This window comes from Panthera leo, chromosome A3 (genome assembly GCF_018350215.1).
Source record: "Panthera leo isolate Ple1 chromosome A3, P.leo_Ple1_pat1.1, whole genome shotgun sequence".
Classification (NCBI taxonomy): Eukaryota; Metazoa; Chordata; class Mammalia; order Carnivora; family Felidae; genus Panthera; species Panthera leo.
The window spans coordinates 50,587,311-50,606,716 of record NC_056681.1 but is presented as its reverse complement, the minus strand read 5'-3'; the positions used below and the strand labels follow the sequence as shown (position 1 = coordinate 50,606,716).

At 43.1% G+C, this 19,406-nt stretch overlaps 1 protein-coding gene across 2 annotated transcripts; it reads right to left on the bottom strand.

Moving 5' to 3' along the window:
* Window positions 1–8,932: 8,932 nt before the first annotated feature.
* LOC122215895 (ral guanine nucleotide dissociation stimulator-like) lies at window positions 8,933–18,278 on the bottom strand. Of its 2 annotated transcripts, none has more exons than XM_042931812.1 (13): window positions 18,050–18,278; window positions 17,473–17,580; window positions 15,811–15,998; window positions 14,284–14,477; window positions 13,759–14,135; window positions 12,754–12,969; window positions 12,269–12,372; window positions 11,697–11,766; window positions 11,011–11,079; window positions 10,498–10,572; window positions 9,883–9,915; window positions 9,408–9,529; window positions 8,933–9,203 (listed from the first exon to the last, which is right to left on the bottom strand). In XM_042931812.1, exons 1-13 carry the CDS (start codon window positions 18,233–18,235, stop codon window positions 9,167–9,169), a joined length of 1,779 nt encoding a protein of 592 aa, XP_042787746.1. In that variant the 5' UTR covers window positions 18,236–18,278; the 3' UTR covers window positions 8,933–9,166. The 2 variants fall into 2 exon arrangements, with proteins under 2 accessions (XP_042787746.1, XP_042787747.1); XM_042931813.1 differs by having other exon boundaries at window positions 18,040–18,128.
* Between the last annotated feature and the right edge of the window lie 1,128 nt (window positions 18,279–19,406).

Below are 19,406 nucleotides of genomic sequence, written 5' to 3'. Positions count from 1 at the left end.
TTATTGTGTATTGTTTATTTCTGCCCTGATCTTTATTATTTCTCTTCTTCTGTTGGGTTTTGTGATATATTTGATGTTCTGCTTCTATTTCCTTTAGGTGTGCTGTTAGATTTTATATTTTTCTTGTTGGGATTTTTCTTGTTTCTTGAGATAGGCTTGGATTGCAATGTGTTTTCCTCAGGACTGCCTTTGCTGCATCCCAAAGCATTTGGATTGTTGTATTTTCATTTTCTTTTGTTTCCATATATTTTTAAATTCCTTCTGTAATTACTTGGTTTACCATTCATTCTTTAGTAAGATGTTCTTTCAACTCCATGCTTTTGGAGGTTTTCCAGACTTTTTCCTGTGGTTGATTTCAACTTTTATAGCATTATTATCTGAAAGTGTGTTTGATATGTTCTCAATTCTTTTATATTTATTAAGGGCTGTTTTGTGACCCAGTATATGATCTATCTTGGAGAATATTCCATGTGCACTCAAGAAGAAAGTATATTGTGTTGCTTTGGGATGCTGAGATCTAAATATATCTGTCAAGTCCATCTGGTCCAATGTATCATTCAGGGCCATTGTTTCTTGACTGATTCTCTGTCTAGATGATATATCCATTACGTTAAGTGGATTATTAAAGTCCCCTGCAATTACCACATTCTTATCAATAAGGTTGCTTATGTTTGTGATTGTTTTATACATTTGCATGCTACCAAATTCAGTGCATAGACATTTATAATTGTTAGCACTTCCTGATGGATAGAACCTATAATTTTTATGAAATATCCTTCTTCATCTCTTCTTACAGCCTTTAATTTAAAGTCTAGTTTGTCTGCTATAAGTATGGCTACTCCAGCTATCTTTTGACTTCCAGTAGCATGATAGATAGTTCTCCATCCCTTCAATTTCAATCTGAAGCTGTCCTCAGGTCTAAAATGAGTCTCTTGTAGACAGCATATAGATGGGTCTAGTTTTTCATCTATTCTCATACCCTATATCTTTTGATTCGAGCATTTAGTCCATTTACATTCAGTGTTATTATTGAAAGATATGGATGGGTATTGAGGAGGGCACCTGTTGGGATAACCACTAGGTGTTGTATGGAAACCAATTTGACAATAAATTTCATATTAAAAAAATACAAATCAATGATAATTATTTTAAAAAAAGAGAAAGGTATGGGTTTAGAATCATTGTGATATCTGTAGGGTTTCATGCTTGTAGTGATGTCTCTGGTACTTTGTGGTCCTTGCAACATTTCACTCACAGAATCTCCCTTAGGATCTTTTGTAGGGCTGGTTTAGTGGTGATGAATTCATTCCGTTTTTGTTTGTTTGGGAAAACCTTCATCTCTCCTTCTATTCTAAATGCCAGACTAGGATAAAGGATTGCTGGATAAAGGATTCTTGGCTGCATAATTTTTCTGTTCATCACATTGAAGATTTCCTGCCATTCCTTTCTGGCCTGCCAAGTGTCAGTAGATAGGTCTGCTACTACAGTTATGTGTCTATCTTTGTATGTTAGGACCCATTTATCCCTAGCTGCTTTCAGAATTCTCTTTATCTTTGTATTTTGCCAGTTTCATTATGATATGTCTTGTAGAAGATCGATTCATGTTACGTCTGAAGGGAGGTCTCTGTTCCTCTTGGATTTCACTGCCTTTTTCCTTCCCCTGATCAGGGAAGCTCTCAGCTATGATTTGTTCAAGTACACCTTCAGCCCCTTTCTCTCTCTCTTCTTGTGGAATTCCTATGATACCGATATTGTTCTCTTTGATTGCATCACTTAGTTTTCTAATTCTCCCCTCGTACTCCTGGATTTTTTTTTATCTCTTTTTCTCAGCTTCCTCTTTTTTCATAATTTTATCTTCTAATTCACCTATTCTCTCCTCTGTCTCTTCAATCTGAGCTGTGGTCACCTCTGTTTTATTTTGCACCTTATTTACAGCATTTTTTAACTCCTCATGCCTGTTTCTTATTCTCTTGATCTCTGTAGCAATAGATTCTCTGCTGCCCTGTATTCTTTCTTCAAGCCCAGCTATTAATTTTATGAGTATTATTCTAAATTCATATTCAGTTATATTGCTTAAATTGGTTTTGATCAATTCGTTAGCTGTCGCTACTTCCTGGAGTTTCTTTTGAGGATAATTCTTTCGTTTTGTCATTTTGGCTAGTTTTTTTTTGTTGTTGTTGTTCCTTATGCATTTTAAAAGCTTGTGTCTTCTCTGCACCTGTGAGCACTGCAATATTGAATGGAAGGTCACACACTGTCCAGTGCCTGGCCCTTCAGGAGGTTTTTTTTTTTTTTTTGGAGATTTTTACTTGCTCTCTGTTGTGATGTTGGTTATTTTATTTCCCTACTCTAGTGGTATTTTCACCCTCCACCTGGTGCGCTTTGATTTGTTACTTGGAGTAGCCCTGTAAAGGAAAACAGATAGACAAACAGGAGACAAAAACACGCAAGCAAACAAATAAGAGAAACAAAGAAAGCTAAAAAACTGAAAACTAAAACAAAAATCCCACAAACACCAACTGCAAGTAAAGAACATGGTGGAGGCAGTCCTGATGGGAGAGCACAGACAAAGAGAAATGACAGGAGCAGGGATGAAGAAAACATAAACATTGACTAGTCAGAGAAACTAAAAGGCTTAATCTAGAGGGAGAGAAAGGAAAATAAAGAAGGATGCAGGGAAGAAAAACCAAAATAAAGTTACCTAGACAGAGAAACTATATGGCTTGATTATTCCAGAGAGAGAGGAAGGAATGTAAAGAAGGAGGTGTAGAACACGTATCAAGAGCATGTATTAAATATATCCATTTAGACAAACCATAAACAAGACTAATCAGCCTAGAGGAGGGAAGAGATAAGGAGGAGAGATGGGGGTAGAATATATCTATATATCCAGAGGTGACCTAGAGTTAATCCAGGCAGTGCTGCAGCACTGGTCTGGGGGAGCTGTCCACAGTGTCTGTCCAGCTCCATTAGATACTCAGTTACCCAGTGTGAAGGGGTGTCATCCCTTGTAGTCTGGACCCACCTGCACTATGGGCCCTGGGACTGATCCCTGAGGCCCCACCTTGGTGGTGGTGGTGGAGGGGGAATGGCGATCCCCCAGTGTCTTCTTCACGGAGTTAGACCCAGTGGACTGTGTCATTCTCTCTGTGCCGTGGGTGCAGACGGGATGGTCCTTCTCACTCTGCCAACTCCCCTGACTCTGTGCTTGGCTAGGATTCAAAGTCCCACTCTGTACACTCTGGCACTGGGGAAGCACCTCTTAGTGTGGCCCGATATGTGGTCCCGGCTGTCTTTGTCTGTGCTGGCACACTTCAGGGAGGACTGCCTTCTCCTACTGCAGACTGCACTGCCAACCTCGCTGCTGAGACCTGCGGGTGGCAGATGCAGGCAGCAGGCGGGCTTTGTCTTTTCCCACAGCACTCCAGGGAGGGGGATGCTTTGTCCCACTGTGTACTGCACCTTAGGCCAAGCCACTGAGCCCAGGGGTGGCAGACACAGGCTTTGTACTATCACACAGCCCTCTAGGGAGATGACCACTTTCTCCCACTGTGGACTGCATGCACCCTGACCTACCACCACACCCAGGGCTGGCTCCCCTACTCCCCAGGTGCAAGAACAGGGAGCCGGCCCCAGTCTGAAGAAAGCCCTGCAGTTAGAGATAGGATCCCTCTCAGTCTAAGTCTGAGGTCTTTCTCCTGCCCAGATATGGTCCTACACTTCCCTAGCTACTCTTTCTCTTCCCTTTGTCTCTCCGCAGAAGGGGGTCCCTACCTTCCATACTCACATGGACTTTTTTTATTTCCCACAGTTTGCAATCACCCACCTATCTTTTCTCCGGTTTTCCCATTTTCTTCTTGGTAGATTCAGTCTCTTCATACCAGACTCTGGAGTTCAAAGTCCTTTGGCTTCAGCACCTCTTTGTTTGAGAGAGGTGGGAAGTATGGATCCCCCTACTTCTCTGCCATGTTGGCCCAAAGACTTATTTCAGATCAGAGGACAGGTGCAGATTGAAAGTGAGAGGATAGAGAACATATATCATGGTAACAGACATCAAAAGAAAGCTGGAGTACCCATACTTATATCAGACAAACTAGATTTTAAGACAAAGCTTGTAACAAGACATTAATGAAGGCATCATATTATAATTAAGGGGTCTATCCATCACAAAGAGCTAACAGTTGTAAATATTTATGCCTCCAAAGTGGAGCACCCAAATATATAATTCAATCACAGACATAAGCAAACTTATTGATAATAAGACTGTTATTGTGACTTCAGTACTCCAGTTACAACAATGGACAGATCATCTAGGCAGAAAATCAATAAGGAAAAAATGACACGTTGGACAAGATGGACTTAAAAGATATACTCAGAACTTTACATCCTAAAGTAGCAGAACACACATTATTCTTGATTGTACATGGAACATTCTCCAAAATAGATCACATACTGAGTCACAAAACAGCCCTCAACAGGTACAAAAAGATTGAGATAATACCATGCATATTTTCAGATCACAACACTATGAAACTTGAAACCAAACACAAGAAAAAATTTGGAAAACCGAAAATACATGGAAGTTAAAGAACATCCTACTAAAGAATGAATGGATCAACCAGGAAATTAAAGAAGATATTTTTAAAAATGTAAGCAAATGAAAACGAAAACAGGACAGTCCAAATCCTTTGGGATGCAGCAAAGGTAGTCCTAAAAGGAAAATACATTGCAATTCAGGCCTATCTCAAGAAGGAAGAAAGGTCCCAAATATACAACCTAACCTTACACATAAAGGAGCTAGAAAAACAGCAGCAAATAGAACCCAACACCAGCAGATAAGGGGAAATAGTAAAGATTAGAGCAGAAATAAACAGTATAGAATAAAAAAAAAACAGTAGAACAGATCAATGAAACTAAGATCTGTTGTGGTTTTTTTTAAAGAAGAAACAAAATTGATAAATCCCTAGCCAGGATAAAAAAAAAAAAAACAAAAAAAACCCCAATAGATAAAATCATGAATGAAAGAGGAGAGATCACAACTAACACCACAGAAATGCAAACAATTATTAGACAATACCATGAAAAATTATATGCCAGCAAACTGACAATTTGGAGGAAATGGAAAAATTCCTAGACAACCACATACTACAAAAACCCAAATGGGAAGAAAAGAACATTTGAACAGACCCATAACCAATGAAGATGTTGAATCAGTTATCAAAAATCTCCAAACAAATAAGAATCCTGGGCCAAATGGATTCCCAGGGGAATTCTCCCAGGCATTTAAAAAATTAATCCTATTGTTTTCAAACTGTTCCAAAAAATAGAAATGGAATGAAAGCTTCCAAATGCATTCTATAAAGCTAGCATTACCTTGATTCCAAAAACAAAGACCCCACTAAAAAGGGGAAATTATGGCCCAATATCCATGATGAACCTGGATGCAAAAATTATCAACAAGATACTAGAAAGTTGATTTCAACAGTATATTAAATGAATTATTCACCATGATCAAGTAGGATTCATTGGGCTGCAGGGCTGGTTCAATATTTGCAAATCAATCAACGTGATACACCACACTAATAGAAGGAAGGATAAGTCATATGATCCTGACAATAGATGCAGAAAAAGCACTTGACAAAATATGGCATTCTTCATTCATAAAAATCTGCAAAGTAGGGATAGAAGGAATACACCTCAAGATAGTAAAGGCCATATATGAAAGGCCCACAACTAATATCATCGTCAATGGGGAAAAACTGAGAGCTTTCCCCCTGAGATCAGGAACATGACAGAGATGTCCACTCTCATTATTGTTGTTCAACATAGTGTTGGAAGTTCTAGCCTAAGCAATCAGGCAACATAATGAAATAAAAGGCATCCAACTGACAAAGAATAAGTCAAACTTTCGCTCTTCATGGATGATATGATACTGTACATGGATGACCCAAAATATGCCACACACACACACACACACACACACAAAACCTGTTAGAGCTGGTACATGAATTCAGCAAAGACACAGTGTATGAAATCAATGTACAGAAATGGGTTACATTTGTATATACCAATAATGAAACAATAGCCCAAAGGTATATTAAGGAATCAATCCCATTTACAATTTCAAAAAAACCACAAGATATCTAGGAATCAACATAATGGAAGAGGTAAAAGATCTGTATGCTGAAAACTATAGAAGGCTTATGTAAGAAATTGAAGACAGAAGAAATGAAAAAAAAAATTCCATGCTCATGGATTGTAAGAACAAATATTGTTAAAATGTCACAACTACCCAAAACAATTTACACATTCAACACAATCCCTATCAAAATAGCATCAGCAATCCTCACAAGCTAGAAAAATCCTAAAATTTGTGTGGAACCACAAATGCCCCCTGAATAGCTGAAGTAATGTTAAAAAAGAAAACAAAAGCTGGAGGCATCAAAATCCTGGACTTTAACTTGTATTACAAAGCTGTAATCATAAGACAGTATCATACTGACCCAAAAACAGGCACATAGATCAATAGAATAGAATAGAGAACCCATAAATGGACCCACATTATATGGCCAACTAATTTGCAACAAAGCAGGAAAGAGCATCCAATGGAAAAAAGATGATATCTTTATAAAGTGGTGCTGGGAGAACTGGACATCAAAATGCAGAAGAATGAACCCGAACCACTTCCAATTTACACAAAAATAAATTCAAAGTGCATGTGAGACATTAAACCATCACAATTGTACAGGAGAAAACAGGCAGCAACCTCTTTGACTTCAGTTGCAGCAACTTCTTACTTGACATGTCTCCAAAGGCAAGAGAAACAAAACAAAAAGTAACTATTGGGACCTCATCAAGCAAGAAAGAAAGCTTCTGCACAGCAAAGTAAATAATCAATAAAACTAAAAGGCAATTGAGGGATGGGAGAAGATATTTTCAAATGACATATAAGATAAATGATTAGTATCCAAAATCTATAAAACACCTACCAAACACAACACCCAAAAAACAAATAATCCGGTGAAGAAATGGGCAGAAAACATGAATAGACACTTTTCCAAAAGGCATCCAGATGGCAAACAGACACATGAATAGATGCTCAACATCATTCCTCATCAGGGAAATACAAATCAAAACCACAATGAGATACAACCTCACACGTGTCATAATGGCAAAAATTGACAACTCAGGAAACAACAGATTTGGCAAAGATGTGGAGAATGGGGAACCCTATTGCACTGTTGGTGGTAATGAAAACTGGTGCAGTCACTCTGTAAAACAGTATGAAGATTCTTTAAAAAATTAAAAATAGAACTACCCTCCAACTCAGCAATTTCACTATTAGGAAGTTATCCAAAGGATACAGGAGTGCTGATTTGAAAGGGCACAGGCACCCTGATGTTTATAGCAGAGCCATGAACAATATTCAAATTATGGAAAAAATCCAAATGTCCATGAACTCATCAACTGATGAATGGATTAAGAAGATGTACTAATGTAAAATGGGCGCCTGGGTGGCTCAGTTGGTTAAACTCCCACTTTTGGCTCAGATCATGATCTCACGGTTTGTAAGTTGGAGCTCCACATCGGGCTCTGTCCTGACAATTCAGAGCCTGGGGTCTGCTTCATGTTCTGTGTCTCCCTCTCTCTCTGCCCTTCCCCCACTCACACTCTGTCTCTCAAAAATAAACATTAAAACAAAAAGATGTGGGACACACACACATACAGACACACACAATAGAATTCTACTTGGCAATAAAAAAGAATGAAGTATTGTCATTTGCAACAATATAGATGGAAATGGAGGGTATTATGTTAAGCAAAATAAGTCAGTCAGAGAAAGACAGATATTATATGATTTCACTCATATGTGGAATTTGAGAAACTTAACAGATGAACATAGGGGAAGGGAAGGAAAAATAAGATAAAAACAGAGAGGTAGGCAAACCATAAGAGACTCTTAAATACAAAGAACAAACTGAGGGTTAAGGGTGACAGTAGGTTTGAAGGTGAGTTAAATCAGTGATGGGCATTAAGGCAGGCACTTTTCAGGATGAGCACTGGGTATCAAATGTAAGAGATGATTCACTGGGTTTTACTCCTGAAACCAAGACTACACTGTATGTTAACTAATGTAAAAAAAAAAGCTGCATAAGGAAATGCAGGAATGCTAGACATCCTAGCTCTTAGCATAGATGTTTATGGGACCATGTTCAGCAGCTGTGGCCATAAAAGTACATCACACATCTTTCCCCCAAATACAAAACAAGCAGAGGAGGGGATTCAGAGGTCATTGAAAGGGATCCCTGGAGGATTTAAATCTAGGTAAAGTGTTAACATGGAGCCCCTAGAGGAAGAATGAAAATGGAAAGTCCTGCCTGCCCTTAGTCAATTTGCAAATTACCTTCTCCTGTCCTTATCCTTTCCACATGTAGGGTTTGACCTCTTTACATGTTTTTGGCTAATGAAATTCCAGAGTTTGAACTAGAAAACTTAAAGTTTCAAATATTTGGTAAAAAAAAAAAAAAAACTCCAAAAGAAAAAACAACACCTCAATAAAAGAAGCAGGAAACAAACCTTTTCCTTTAAAGTGTAGAAAGCAGCCACTGTCCTGGGGCAGGTAGTAGTCCTGGAAATTGTTACACTTAAGGACATCTAATTTCAATGGTTGCTGCCATTCCTGTGAAAGTAACTTCAACCTCTAAATCTCAGTAATTCTGAGGGGCTGTCTCTTCTTTTTTACCCAAATTCATTATACTGAAATTAACCTGTTCTCTAAGAGGAATTTGGGAGGAGGGCTGGCTCTTCTCCTTCCTTCCACATACAATAGCTGATGACTCTGTAAGATTTCTTAGTTCAAGAAAGAATATGAGAGTCTGTACACCATTTAAGTTGCTGTAGGAAGTAATAGAACCAAACCAAACTCCTGGGCTATAAAAGAAAGAAGGCTTTAATATAATAATATTCAAATCTAGCTTTTACTATTTAAGATAAATATTGCCACTCCAAGTAGGTAAATAGATGGGAGGAAAAAGTGTCAAGGAGATGGGATTCATCACAGCAAGTGTCCAAGCTGCTGAGGAAAGGTTGCACTATCACTGGACATTCACTCAGTCCTGAGCTTGATTGTGGCCAATTCTTCTTGTTCTTGAGTTCCACTGGTCAGTTAGGATTGGGGCTCCAGCTGGCAGGACAGGATGTAGCTAAAGAGAGAATGACACCTGTGAGTCGACCAGGAGCTACAATTCAGGTGTCTCTCCCAGTGTTTTCCCAGTAGCTGGAATCTGGTGTTCCAGTGATCACCAGGAAACAAGGCTTGAGGCTGCCCAGGGAGCCATGGATGCAGGATCCCTAGAGTGGCCACCAGAAAGAGTCCACGCCTTTGTCCAGCTCCTGATGGGCCTCACCTCTCATCCTCACTGAGTCGCTCCACAGCCTGGAACCAGGCTCTAAACTGCTCCTTCGGTTCTAGAGTGTAGTTATCTGCAGCCACCTGGAGGAGCATGATCTCTTTCATTACTTTGTATTCCTAGGCCAAGAGAAGAACAGGATGCACACAGAGCCTGGGTGGGTTGAGCAGTGGGATAGGGGACCAGTCCTAGGTCTTTGCACATGTGGCAGCCTTCCTTCCCTGAAAATTCATCCAGTCTCAACCTGTTCGCAGAGGTGAGTATAAATAGCCCCTCCTCCTGCAGGAAGTTATCCCTGATGCCACTCCCCTGACTTCACTTACCAGATGGATGGGTCTTACACTTTTTCATTATCAAACTATTCCAGTAAATGTGTGATGGAGGGGATGCAGCCAAGAAATATTCTTCCCAGGGGCATCTCTGGTATCCACTCCCCTACACTTCCCTAATAGGAAGTGCCACAAATGCTCACCTTAGTTTTTTTCTTATGGTTGATCTCATCGCCCTAGAAAGCAAATAGCCAAAGTCCATCAGAAAGAGCCCCTTGTTATTGCTTGTTCCTTATACACATCCTTTCTCATGCTGTTCTCGTGCCAGGACACACTAGAAGACTGTCCATACACAGATAACAGGACTGGGATATAAGCCAGGCTCTGGGGTCCAGAGAAAGGAGGACATGGGGTGGACAGTCAAGCACCTTATAGCACAACCCTCTCTGATGACAGAAGGGGAGGCTGAAACCTCTGGGGGGAGGGGGCTGTTAGGCTATGTAAGTGCTTGCCGATGTGGAGGTGCCTGACTTTGCTCTCCCCCCATAAGCAGCCTGAGAGGGAGAGGCTGAGGTCAACTCAGACAAACTTCATGCAGCTTTGCATTCAGACAGTCTTGGGCACCAGGACCAGTGTCATAAGTGCAAACTCCCTTCACTCATCACTGAGATGAGGAACTCTAGCTCACAGGGGTAGCTGTGAAGCTCTCATGAGGGGAGGTTTGCCAAGTACTGAGGTCTCAGGACTCATTACAGGGGTTCTCCACTCCCAAACCTCAGGATTCTGGGCCCTCCTACACAATCTAGAGGTTCACTCACCTTCAGATAGTCCTCCATTGCAGTGTCCAGCATCACCATGTCAGTGAGGAAAGTGCCAAGGAAGGGGACAACACCCTGTGTCATTAGAGTAGGGGTGGGATGAGTCCCTGCTCTCAGGTGCACACAGGGACCCTCCCTTGAAAATGCTTCAGCCTCCTGGTCCACCCCAGGTTCTCACATGGAGCAGCCTAGGATCCCTAGCAGCCGCCTCTCAATTCCCCCTTACCCTCACCCTCCAAGGACATCAGACTTCTCCTAATCACCACCAGGGCCTGCTTTTAGAAAATCAAATTGTATGTAGTCCTAGGCCCCTCTCCACCCACAAATCCATTCTGCATCCAGCTGGATAGACCCTCCTCCCAGTCACTTTAAAATAAGAGTTTTGGAAGCTGTGGCAACAAGAGGAGGAGCTGGAGTAGAAAGGTCCACCTGTCTTGATCTGGAGGCCTCCAGCTGTCAGAGAGGAGCCCTTCTCCTCTCACTCTGGAGGCTCCATTCCCCAGGAACACTCACCTTCTTCTGCAGCCTTTTCTGGGCTCTCTGGAGGCTCATCATCAGGGTGGCCCATTTAGATGGCCACTCCTGCAGGGTCAAGGACAAGTTCATTGAGACCATAATATCCTCAGTCCACTCCCCCCCCACCATCTTTGACTTGAGACCCTGGACATCTGACCCAAGTCAGCTGGTACCAATGCTACATTATCCTTAAGCATGCTGTGAGTGATTCTAGCACAATCTCAGCTCCAACATTCACTCCATGTGTGACCTTGAACTTGCAGCCTGGCCTTCCTGAGCTTCTTTTCTCATTGAGAAAAGTGAGAACACCACCTACATCACATGGTCTTCTGAGGACTCAGTGTCCTATTACTATCATTATTGTTTCCCTCCACCCATCCCAACCCCACTACTGAGCAGAAGGCTGTCCTCTGGGCTCTCAAGCTGTATACAGGTCCCCATCTGGACTAGCTGTTAATATGGAGAGACAGGGTGTCTATAGCATCTGGTTGAACAGCACCTTCTTGCTCCACCCCCAATGGAATCTTCACCCCAAAGTGTAACCATATTCATACCAAAGGCTTCACCTCCCCAAGGAATGCTTCAGGTCATTCCCCTACACAGCAGTCTTTCTTCATCCACTCAGGACCCTGTTCCCTCAGGCCCCACCCTCTCTCTTCCCAAACCTCCTCCTCCCATGATACCTTCAGGAACAGTTCCCTTCTCTGTGGGTTATCTTCAGTGCACAGCTTTTTAAATTTTTGAAAGCTCTTCCTGAATAGAGGAAAAAATGGCAGAAAAAATTATAGGAATAATGTGGCTTGAATGTAAGTTCCTCTTATTTGAGTACTCCAAAAAGTCAAACTGCCAGTATTAGGGTTTTCTCTGGATTCCTCTGAGAACTAAGGTGTTTGTAGGACATGGAGGGAGCTCTCATGTGAGTCATCCAGTGCCACCATTTCCATATTAATTGAGCAACTCTGTTTCAGTCAGTTGTGGTTTCAATTGGGCAGAGAGTTTTGTTGCTGTAAAGTAAGCACTTGATAATATTTAATTTGGGTCAACTCAGTGCGTGATATTTAAGAAAAAATATTTCTGTAGCTGGAGTCAGGGTGGACTATTCTCCAGGGTGGGTTATAGACCTGTACACCAGCCCAGGTTCTATTGCCAGGGTTTGCTGCCTCCCAGGAGGGTCCCAGTTACTGAGGGGGAAAAGATGTGCATATGGGAAATCCCTCATCCACCCTGATCCTTCTATGGAGAGAGGCATACTCACCTGGAAACTTTCTCCCATGTCTTCTTCAGACGGTAAATTGAGGCACTCTGCAGAGCAGAGAGGATGGCATGCAGTGAAGAGTAGTTCCGCATGATTTGACAGGCCTGGGGAGGGAAGAGAATGAGTGGTCATGTGGGTAGCAGGAGTCCTATTTGCTCTAAAGTATCAGTCTCCCTCAGTTTAAATTTTCCCTCCAAGATGACAGATATCCAGGTGCCTGCAGAAGGGCACATATAAGACCCAAAGAGTAACACTGCTGGGGAGAGGGAAGATTTTAGCTCATTCCAAGGAAGGAGCCAGGTAGGAACTGAGCGTTCCACCATTGGGACATGCAAGTAAAGGTCAGCATGTCCCTGGAGGGAAGAGCCTAGGGACTGTGCAGACCCTAGGGCTTAGACTAGGGACTCCGACCCTGAGAATTGATAAAGGAAATATCAGTTTCCAAGGCTCAGAAGAGTGACTCATCTTGGCCTCCCATAAAATACCTTGGCCACCTTTATCCAGTGCTCCACCACCATGGCCCTGTCCTGGGCTATCATTCTTGGGTTTCCAAGGCAGGTGGTGATGACACAGTTGACCACACTGTTAAATTGGGTGACGGTAGCACAGACTGTGGGTGCCAGGTGCTCATTACCAGGCTTATTCCGCTTGGACCAGATGGAGCCCAGGCACTGATGAGGCAGCACCTTCTTGAACAGCTCCTAGAGAATGGGGTGGGGAGGGTAGGGGTGTTCAGCCAGCCATTTCACATTCAGGATTAATGTCCTAGGTAGGAGGTTACCAGGTCAGAGCTTTAGTTCCTGAAGCTGAGAATGTGGCCTGAGCCTGATTGGAATCCCTGGATTTCATTCCATTCTATTTTCACTGAGGGAGTCAAGTACAGGAAGACCTAGGAGTGAATGCTGGCAGGGAAAGAAGGAGAGAATTTGTACCCTGGTCATCCTTGCTAACCCCAGCCTCTAGATGACAGTTCAATGTGACTCCTCACAAGGGGGCATTTTCCACTCGACCTGTTTTTCCCTTTGGTCCTACTCTCCTTTCGATGCACATTCCCCCATGACAGTTACAACCGTAAGTTTCTCTGTTTCCCCTTGAAGTTATGTACATGTCAGATGCCTAATAAGTGCACAGGGTGTTAAGACTCCAAGGAAGATGGGTGGGTGACCCATGGACTTGACTGCACCCAGTGAGCTGTCTTCCTCCACCTGAAGGACCAGGGCCTACCCATTTTTCTAGCTGTTCTAGCTCATTTAATCTACACAGTAACTCTGCATCAATTCTTATCAGTGCCTCTCTCTACAGTTTGCAGCTGGACAGTGAAAGCTCGATTTAAGGACCTTGGCAGGGTAACATGGTTGATAAGTGGTCGAGCTGAAATTTGGACCCGGACTATAGTAGTCCACATCAGGGAAAGGCAGGTCTGGGTTAGCTGACGGCAAAAATGTAGAAAGTGCCCTGCCCTGTCCTGCCCTGAGAGCCCAGCTTCTTACCGCATCTATGTAGGTTAGCTGCTCTGCCACCAGCTTGGGAGGGAAGTCCATGAGGCTGGGTTTCTCCTCATTCAGCTGGTTCTTTGGGGTCACATGCCCGTGGCAGGAAGGCTCTGGCGCTGGAGTTGGCTCTGTCTCTATTTTTAGAGCTGGAGTTAAAATTCTAAGTAAAGCTGATGATTGAGCTGATTGTAGCTGTGGACCTGGCACATATGCTGAAGAAGATGTTAACACTTGTTCCAGTTCTGGAACAGCTGATGGAGGTGATGCTGGCTCTGACGCTTGAGGTGATGGTTGAAACATAACTGGCGCTGTCTCTAGTTCCATAGTAGACCCCTTTTCTGGCTCTGCAACTGGAAGGAGCCCTGGGGCTGGCACTGGATCAGGATAAAGAGAAAGGTTCATCCACATAACTGACTTTCCAGGTGCCTTCCCAAAAACAGGACAGGTACCATTGCTTTCAAAACAATATTCAGCCCATGAACCCCACCCCAGTTAGTCTTCCCAGATTTTAATCCCCTTTACCATCTGACTCTGCCTCAGTGGGCTCCAGAGTTTCCTGATGCACCAGGATAAGGGCGGTGTGGTTCTTCAGGTCCCAGTCATGCAGCTTCATATCCACATAGGCTGTCTTTACTTTGAAACTGGTAAAATTCAGAGACTGCCAGGTATCCTGAAATTTCTGGTCAGGCCATGTACTCAAGATGGGAGAGAGGGTGCTGGGTAGAGTCATGTGTGGAGAAGCATCAGAGGCCTGGCCTTTTATTCCACACTGTACTCCCACAGCATCATTATTTCTCTATGGATCCCAGAGGATGGCCCAGCCCACTTCCAACCCCGCCTTTGCAGTGGAAGGCCTAGTCATCCAGAAAACCTGTGTGAGTCTGGTTTTTTCACTGATACTCTTCTCACCACGGCCTTGGGCATAGTCAATGCCATCCTCAGTAAAGACCAGTAATAGGGCTTACGTTTGAGGCCGATTTATGAGCAGTCTTCTCACTACACCTTCTGTTCTTGGCCCTAGTTGCTGTGGTAAGCAGAGGTAGATATGGAGAGAAGCAGGCAGAGCCAGATAGAACAGTAGAAGGGATGGGTCTCTTAGGCACCAACTGAACCCAGACTGTGCTCTGCTTCCCAGAAGTTTTGGGGCCCCATCCACAGCTCTCTTTGACTCATTTGCTTCTTCACAGGAAGCCCCCAAACATAAGCCCTCCTATGGAAATCAAGAGATCTGTGAGTTCCATGGTTCTGAAAGTCCTCCTCCAGCCACAACCCCTATAGTCTCTTATGCTGCTCTGTGGATGCAGGAGGCCCTCCTACTGAACCTGAAGACCCACTCATGTTTACTTGGTCTTGTAGTCTGTCATAATGGTCAAATAAGGGACAATCCTTTCATACCCAGAGGACGCCATGAAAATGTCACATATAATGAACCAAGGACATGAGTGTAGAGTGATTGCCTACTCTCTGACTAGAATTGACACCAAGGCATTGTGTCTACTTTATTCACTGAATTATCTTAGTGACTAGAAAAGTGCCTGCATTACTAGGTGATTAACATATATTGTTGATTGAATTAACCCAACCAGTACTTTTCAGATAACTGTGTGGGCCATGGGTGCCTCTGCCTGTCCCCCAGCAAGCCCTAGTCTGGCCATATAAAGGAAAAATACCAAGCCCAGCTAGATAGAATCTCAGAAGTCCTTTGCAAACAGGACAACTTCTGCTTTCCATGTCCTTTTCTAAATTCAGAAGTGCCACAGGCCTGCGAGGGTTGAGGTTGAGAGCTTCTTCACTGGAGAGAGAGAGAACTATTAAACCTAAAGATACTCAGCATGTCCAGCAGCCCTTTCTACAGAGTCAGGCACCAGATAAGCCCATGCCATGTTTTCTCCCATAGTTTACTACAGTTGACACTGTGAGGTTCATCCTCTTACCACCGCACTTCCAGAAGAGGAAAGTGAAGCTCATAGAGGTGCAGTGACATTCCCAAGATACACAAGTAGTAAATGGGAGGCTCCCCCCTGTGCTGTGTATGAGGCAAGCACTCACCTTTTGAACTGCTGTCCCAGGACTAATTGGGCCATGGGGAACACCTGGTATATGCAGAAAATGGTTGTGATGTTTGAGATGTTTCTATCCTGGAAAGGTGATTGTAGCAGGGACTGTAAAAAATTTTCCATTGTGCCTTCCTTGAGCTTCAGCATTGTACAGGCCTCATCCAGGGACAGGGTTGATTCCTTTTAACACCGGGTAGACAAGGAGGGGCATGTAGTCAGCTTCAATGCCATGAACTACCAGGAAGATCAGGGTCTGGTTCTCAGACCAAAGACCCCCATCCCTTTGGGAACTTGTGAAAGAGAAGGGACTCGGGTGCCCACACAGAATAAGGTTCTAGGCTTAAAATTGCAATTGGTTTTATGGGGGAAATGATAAACCATTGGTAACTCCCAAGCATTCTCTTAGCTGAGCAACAATAGCACTTCTTTTAATAGCCTATATTAAGAGCATTATGCCAGTGAGTCATCAGTAAACATCCCTACTGTAGATATGAGAAAACAGAGGGTTAGAATTTCGAATGCTGCTCAAGATCATATAGGTTAGTCCTGAGAATTGTCAAAAGCATGGGCTGCATTTCCTCTAAGCTAATGAGGCTTGGTCTGTTCCTGATAGGGAGAAAGTTTCTGGGGGAAACCACCTTCTTCAGCAGGCCCCAGGGAGCCAGTCAATTGTAGTCTGGGTTCCAGGCTTACCCTGATCATCTCTGGGTCCCGAGAAAGGACATGAATCTGGACCTGTTCTCACCCTATACCAGCACTTGATGTTGTTGCTGGACTGATGCACCTGCTGCTTGTCAAGGGAGATGGAATTTAATCCTTAGAGCAGCTCATCAAAGATTTCCTGGGTGAAACTCTTAAAAGACAGAGGCAGGTATCTCAGCCAGGAGGCATCAAAGTCCTTCCACCCAATTAGTGCTTCCATGTTATGGCAGATCTAGCAACCTAAAACATTCTTTTAGGACACTTAAGATTTTCCCTGCATCACTGTTGACATGAAAACAGAATTGAATCCTGTCAAGTTCCAACAGACTTGAAAGGCTGAAACAGTGGCACACAACCTCCTTTATGGAATATTATGAAGACATATAAGAACACAGCTCATGACTTGGTGGGCCTACAATAATTTAATGTGTTCTGAGAGACAAGACATTACAGAAACATATAGAATGGCTTCATCCCACCCTTAATTTTGTGTTAAATCACCCTGTTTTGTGTGATGATATGTAAGGGCTTGGAGAAGTTCTGCAAGGACAGTGGAGCTGAGTGCTACCCAGGATATCTGGGGCAAGTAGGTAAAATAATAAAACAGCAGTAAAATGCAAAGATACTCATGGCCTCATGAAAAGTAAAAAATAAATAAATAAATAAAAATGATTAATTAAAAACATTAAATATGTTCTCTATCAAAATATAAAAAATAAAATACATACACAATACATGCATTCTCTACCATTCCAACATATGTAAAGAGTATCCTCCTACCTTACCACATAGCTGGTGGCAGAGGTTTGGATATTCAGATTATTTTGTGGTTGGGCCTGTGGGACGCTCATGTGGAAATACAATGTGAGGGCCTCAGGTTTGGCCCCATATTTATGTGCAGGCCTGTGCATATTTATGTGCAGGGTGTGAAAAACCCTCTTCCCATTCTTACCTCAGAGCAGCGCTGATTCTTGGTATCCTTCTGCACCTGACACTTATCTAGGGCGCTGCAGTAGTTGAAGCCATGGACCATCTCCTCAAAGATATCTTGGGTGAAGTTCTGCAAGTACAGTGCCCCGTAGTCGGGCCAAGAGACCTTAGGGTCCTCCCTGGACATTGCCACAAGGGGACATCCCCATTAGAAATTGTGTTCTCTACAGTACAAGCTAAGAGGGGAAGCTGTAAAGACATCCAGCAAGGAGGAAACCAGAAGAAACTCTAGGGCTCGTAATTAACATATAGGTAGTTGAACTTGGTCCCCAGCAATTATCTTCTCCTGCCTGCCAAGACCTGGGGTATGAACATGAGAGATGTGCTAGGCTTTCAACACCTGACATCTTGCTTCTGCTCATGAAGGGCATAGCCCTCGTCCTCTGTCCCCTCCCCTGATCTCTCTCTCTCTCTCTCTCTCTCTCACACACACACACACAGACACACACAATGAGGGGCAAGAGGTGTAGGCCTGCTCTGGGCAGGATCAGAGTTGTGGCATGCTCTCCAGTGGGCTGCCCTGAGCTACCTTGTGTTACCTGTGAGCGCCTCCTGCCAAATGACCAACAGCTTCGGAGATGAGGGCTGAGCTGATGTCTACAGTGACATAAAGGTTTCTCACTCTGGGCTTTCTTAAGCCCACATATCCTGAAAATGGGGATACAGCAACAGAACATTTTGTTCTCTAGAGTGACTCTGGGCAAGTGAGCTGGAAAGCAGGCCATCTCTAGAATGTGGGCACCTGGTTACCAGAGTTCTAAGTTCTGTTGAAGCCTATCACCAAGGAAGTGAAGTCACTTTTTCAAGATTCCAGTACCTGGGGCCCTTCTTTAAATGAGACCTATCTAGAACCCCTTATTGATAGTTGACTGCTTATCTTTCTCCTCCAATGTCATCTCCTTAACTGTAAACAATGAGTCAAAAATGCCATAGCCACAACTCCCTGGAAATGCAAGTAGGGTTCTAATTTTGAGGATACAGAACTGAATTCAGCTTTTTTTCTTTGTTTTACCAGTTATATGTCCTAACTCAATGTGTCTCTCAAGTATTCCATAGTTTCCTAATGTGCATGTTGGGATCAGGCTAGAATATACTTCCTAGGAGCCTCATCGGGTGTAAATGGATAATATTTATAATATGTGTGGGCTGGGGCACCTGGGTGGCTCAGTCGGTTAAGCGTCCGACTTCGGCTCAGGTCACAATCTCGCGGTCTGTGGGTTCGAGCCCCGCGTCGGGCTCTGGGCTGATGGCTCAGAGCCTGGAGCCTGCTTCCGATTCTGTGTCTCCCTCTCTCTCTGACCCTCCCCCGTTCATGCTCTGTCTCTCTCTGTCTCAAAAATAAATAAACTTAAAAAAAAATTTAATATGTGTGGGCTGTTATCCAGTGTATCTGAGGCCCAAAATCAAGTATGGAAGAATTAAAAAAAGGGGCGGGATGTGGCATGGAGTACTATTCAAAAGAGACATCAGTGTAGTAATGGAACAGTCACTCTTCCTCTTGGCCTTATTTTAATACGGGTCCCATGATGGGGTAGAATGGTAGTAAAACCAGTTGTTTCCTGTTGTATTTAGAATGAGACTCAGTTGTCTCATTTCAATCTATGAGGGGGCAGCCTTCACAATGGCTCCCCATGCTGACTTGTGGTATATTGTTTTGTAACTCCTAAGTGGCTAGCGACTGGTTTCTGACGAATAGGATACAGCCAATGTGATGGAAAGTCATGTCTAAGTTTCAATTTCAAATAGTCTTTCACTTCCTAGTTACTTCCTCTCATGTACCATTTCTCTCCTCTTTCCCTTTACCTTTTTCTTTATCCCTTTTTTCTTTATCTTTCTTTAACCAAAAATCAAGTAGTGTTTTGAGCTGCCATTATATAGAGGCTCACATGGCAGAGA

Bases quoted from the DNA above. Each gene is read 5' to 3' on its own strand.
- LOC122215895 (XM_042931812.1), bottom strand. From the start codon at position 18,235: ATGGCCTGCTTTCCAGCTCACTTGCCCAGAGTCACTCTAGAGAACAAA. The intron at 11,767-12,268 runs GTGAGTATGCCT...TCCTCTATTCAG, and splicing joins ACATGGGAGAAAGTTTCCAG to GAAGAGCTTTCAAAAATTTA. The intron at 11,080-11,696 runs GTATCATGGGAG...TTGACCCTGCAG, and splicing joins GAAGGGAACTGTTCCTGAAG to GAGTGGCCATCTAAATGGGC.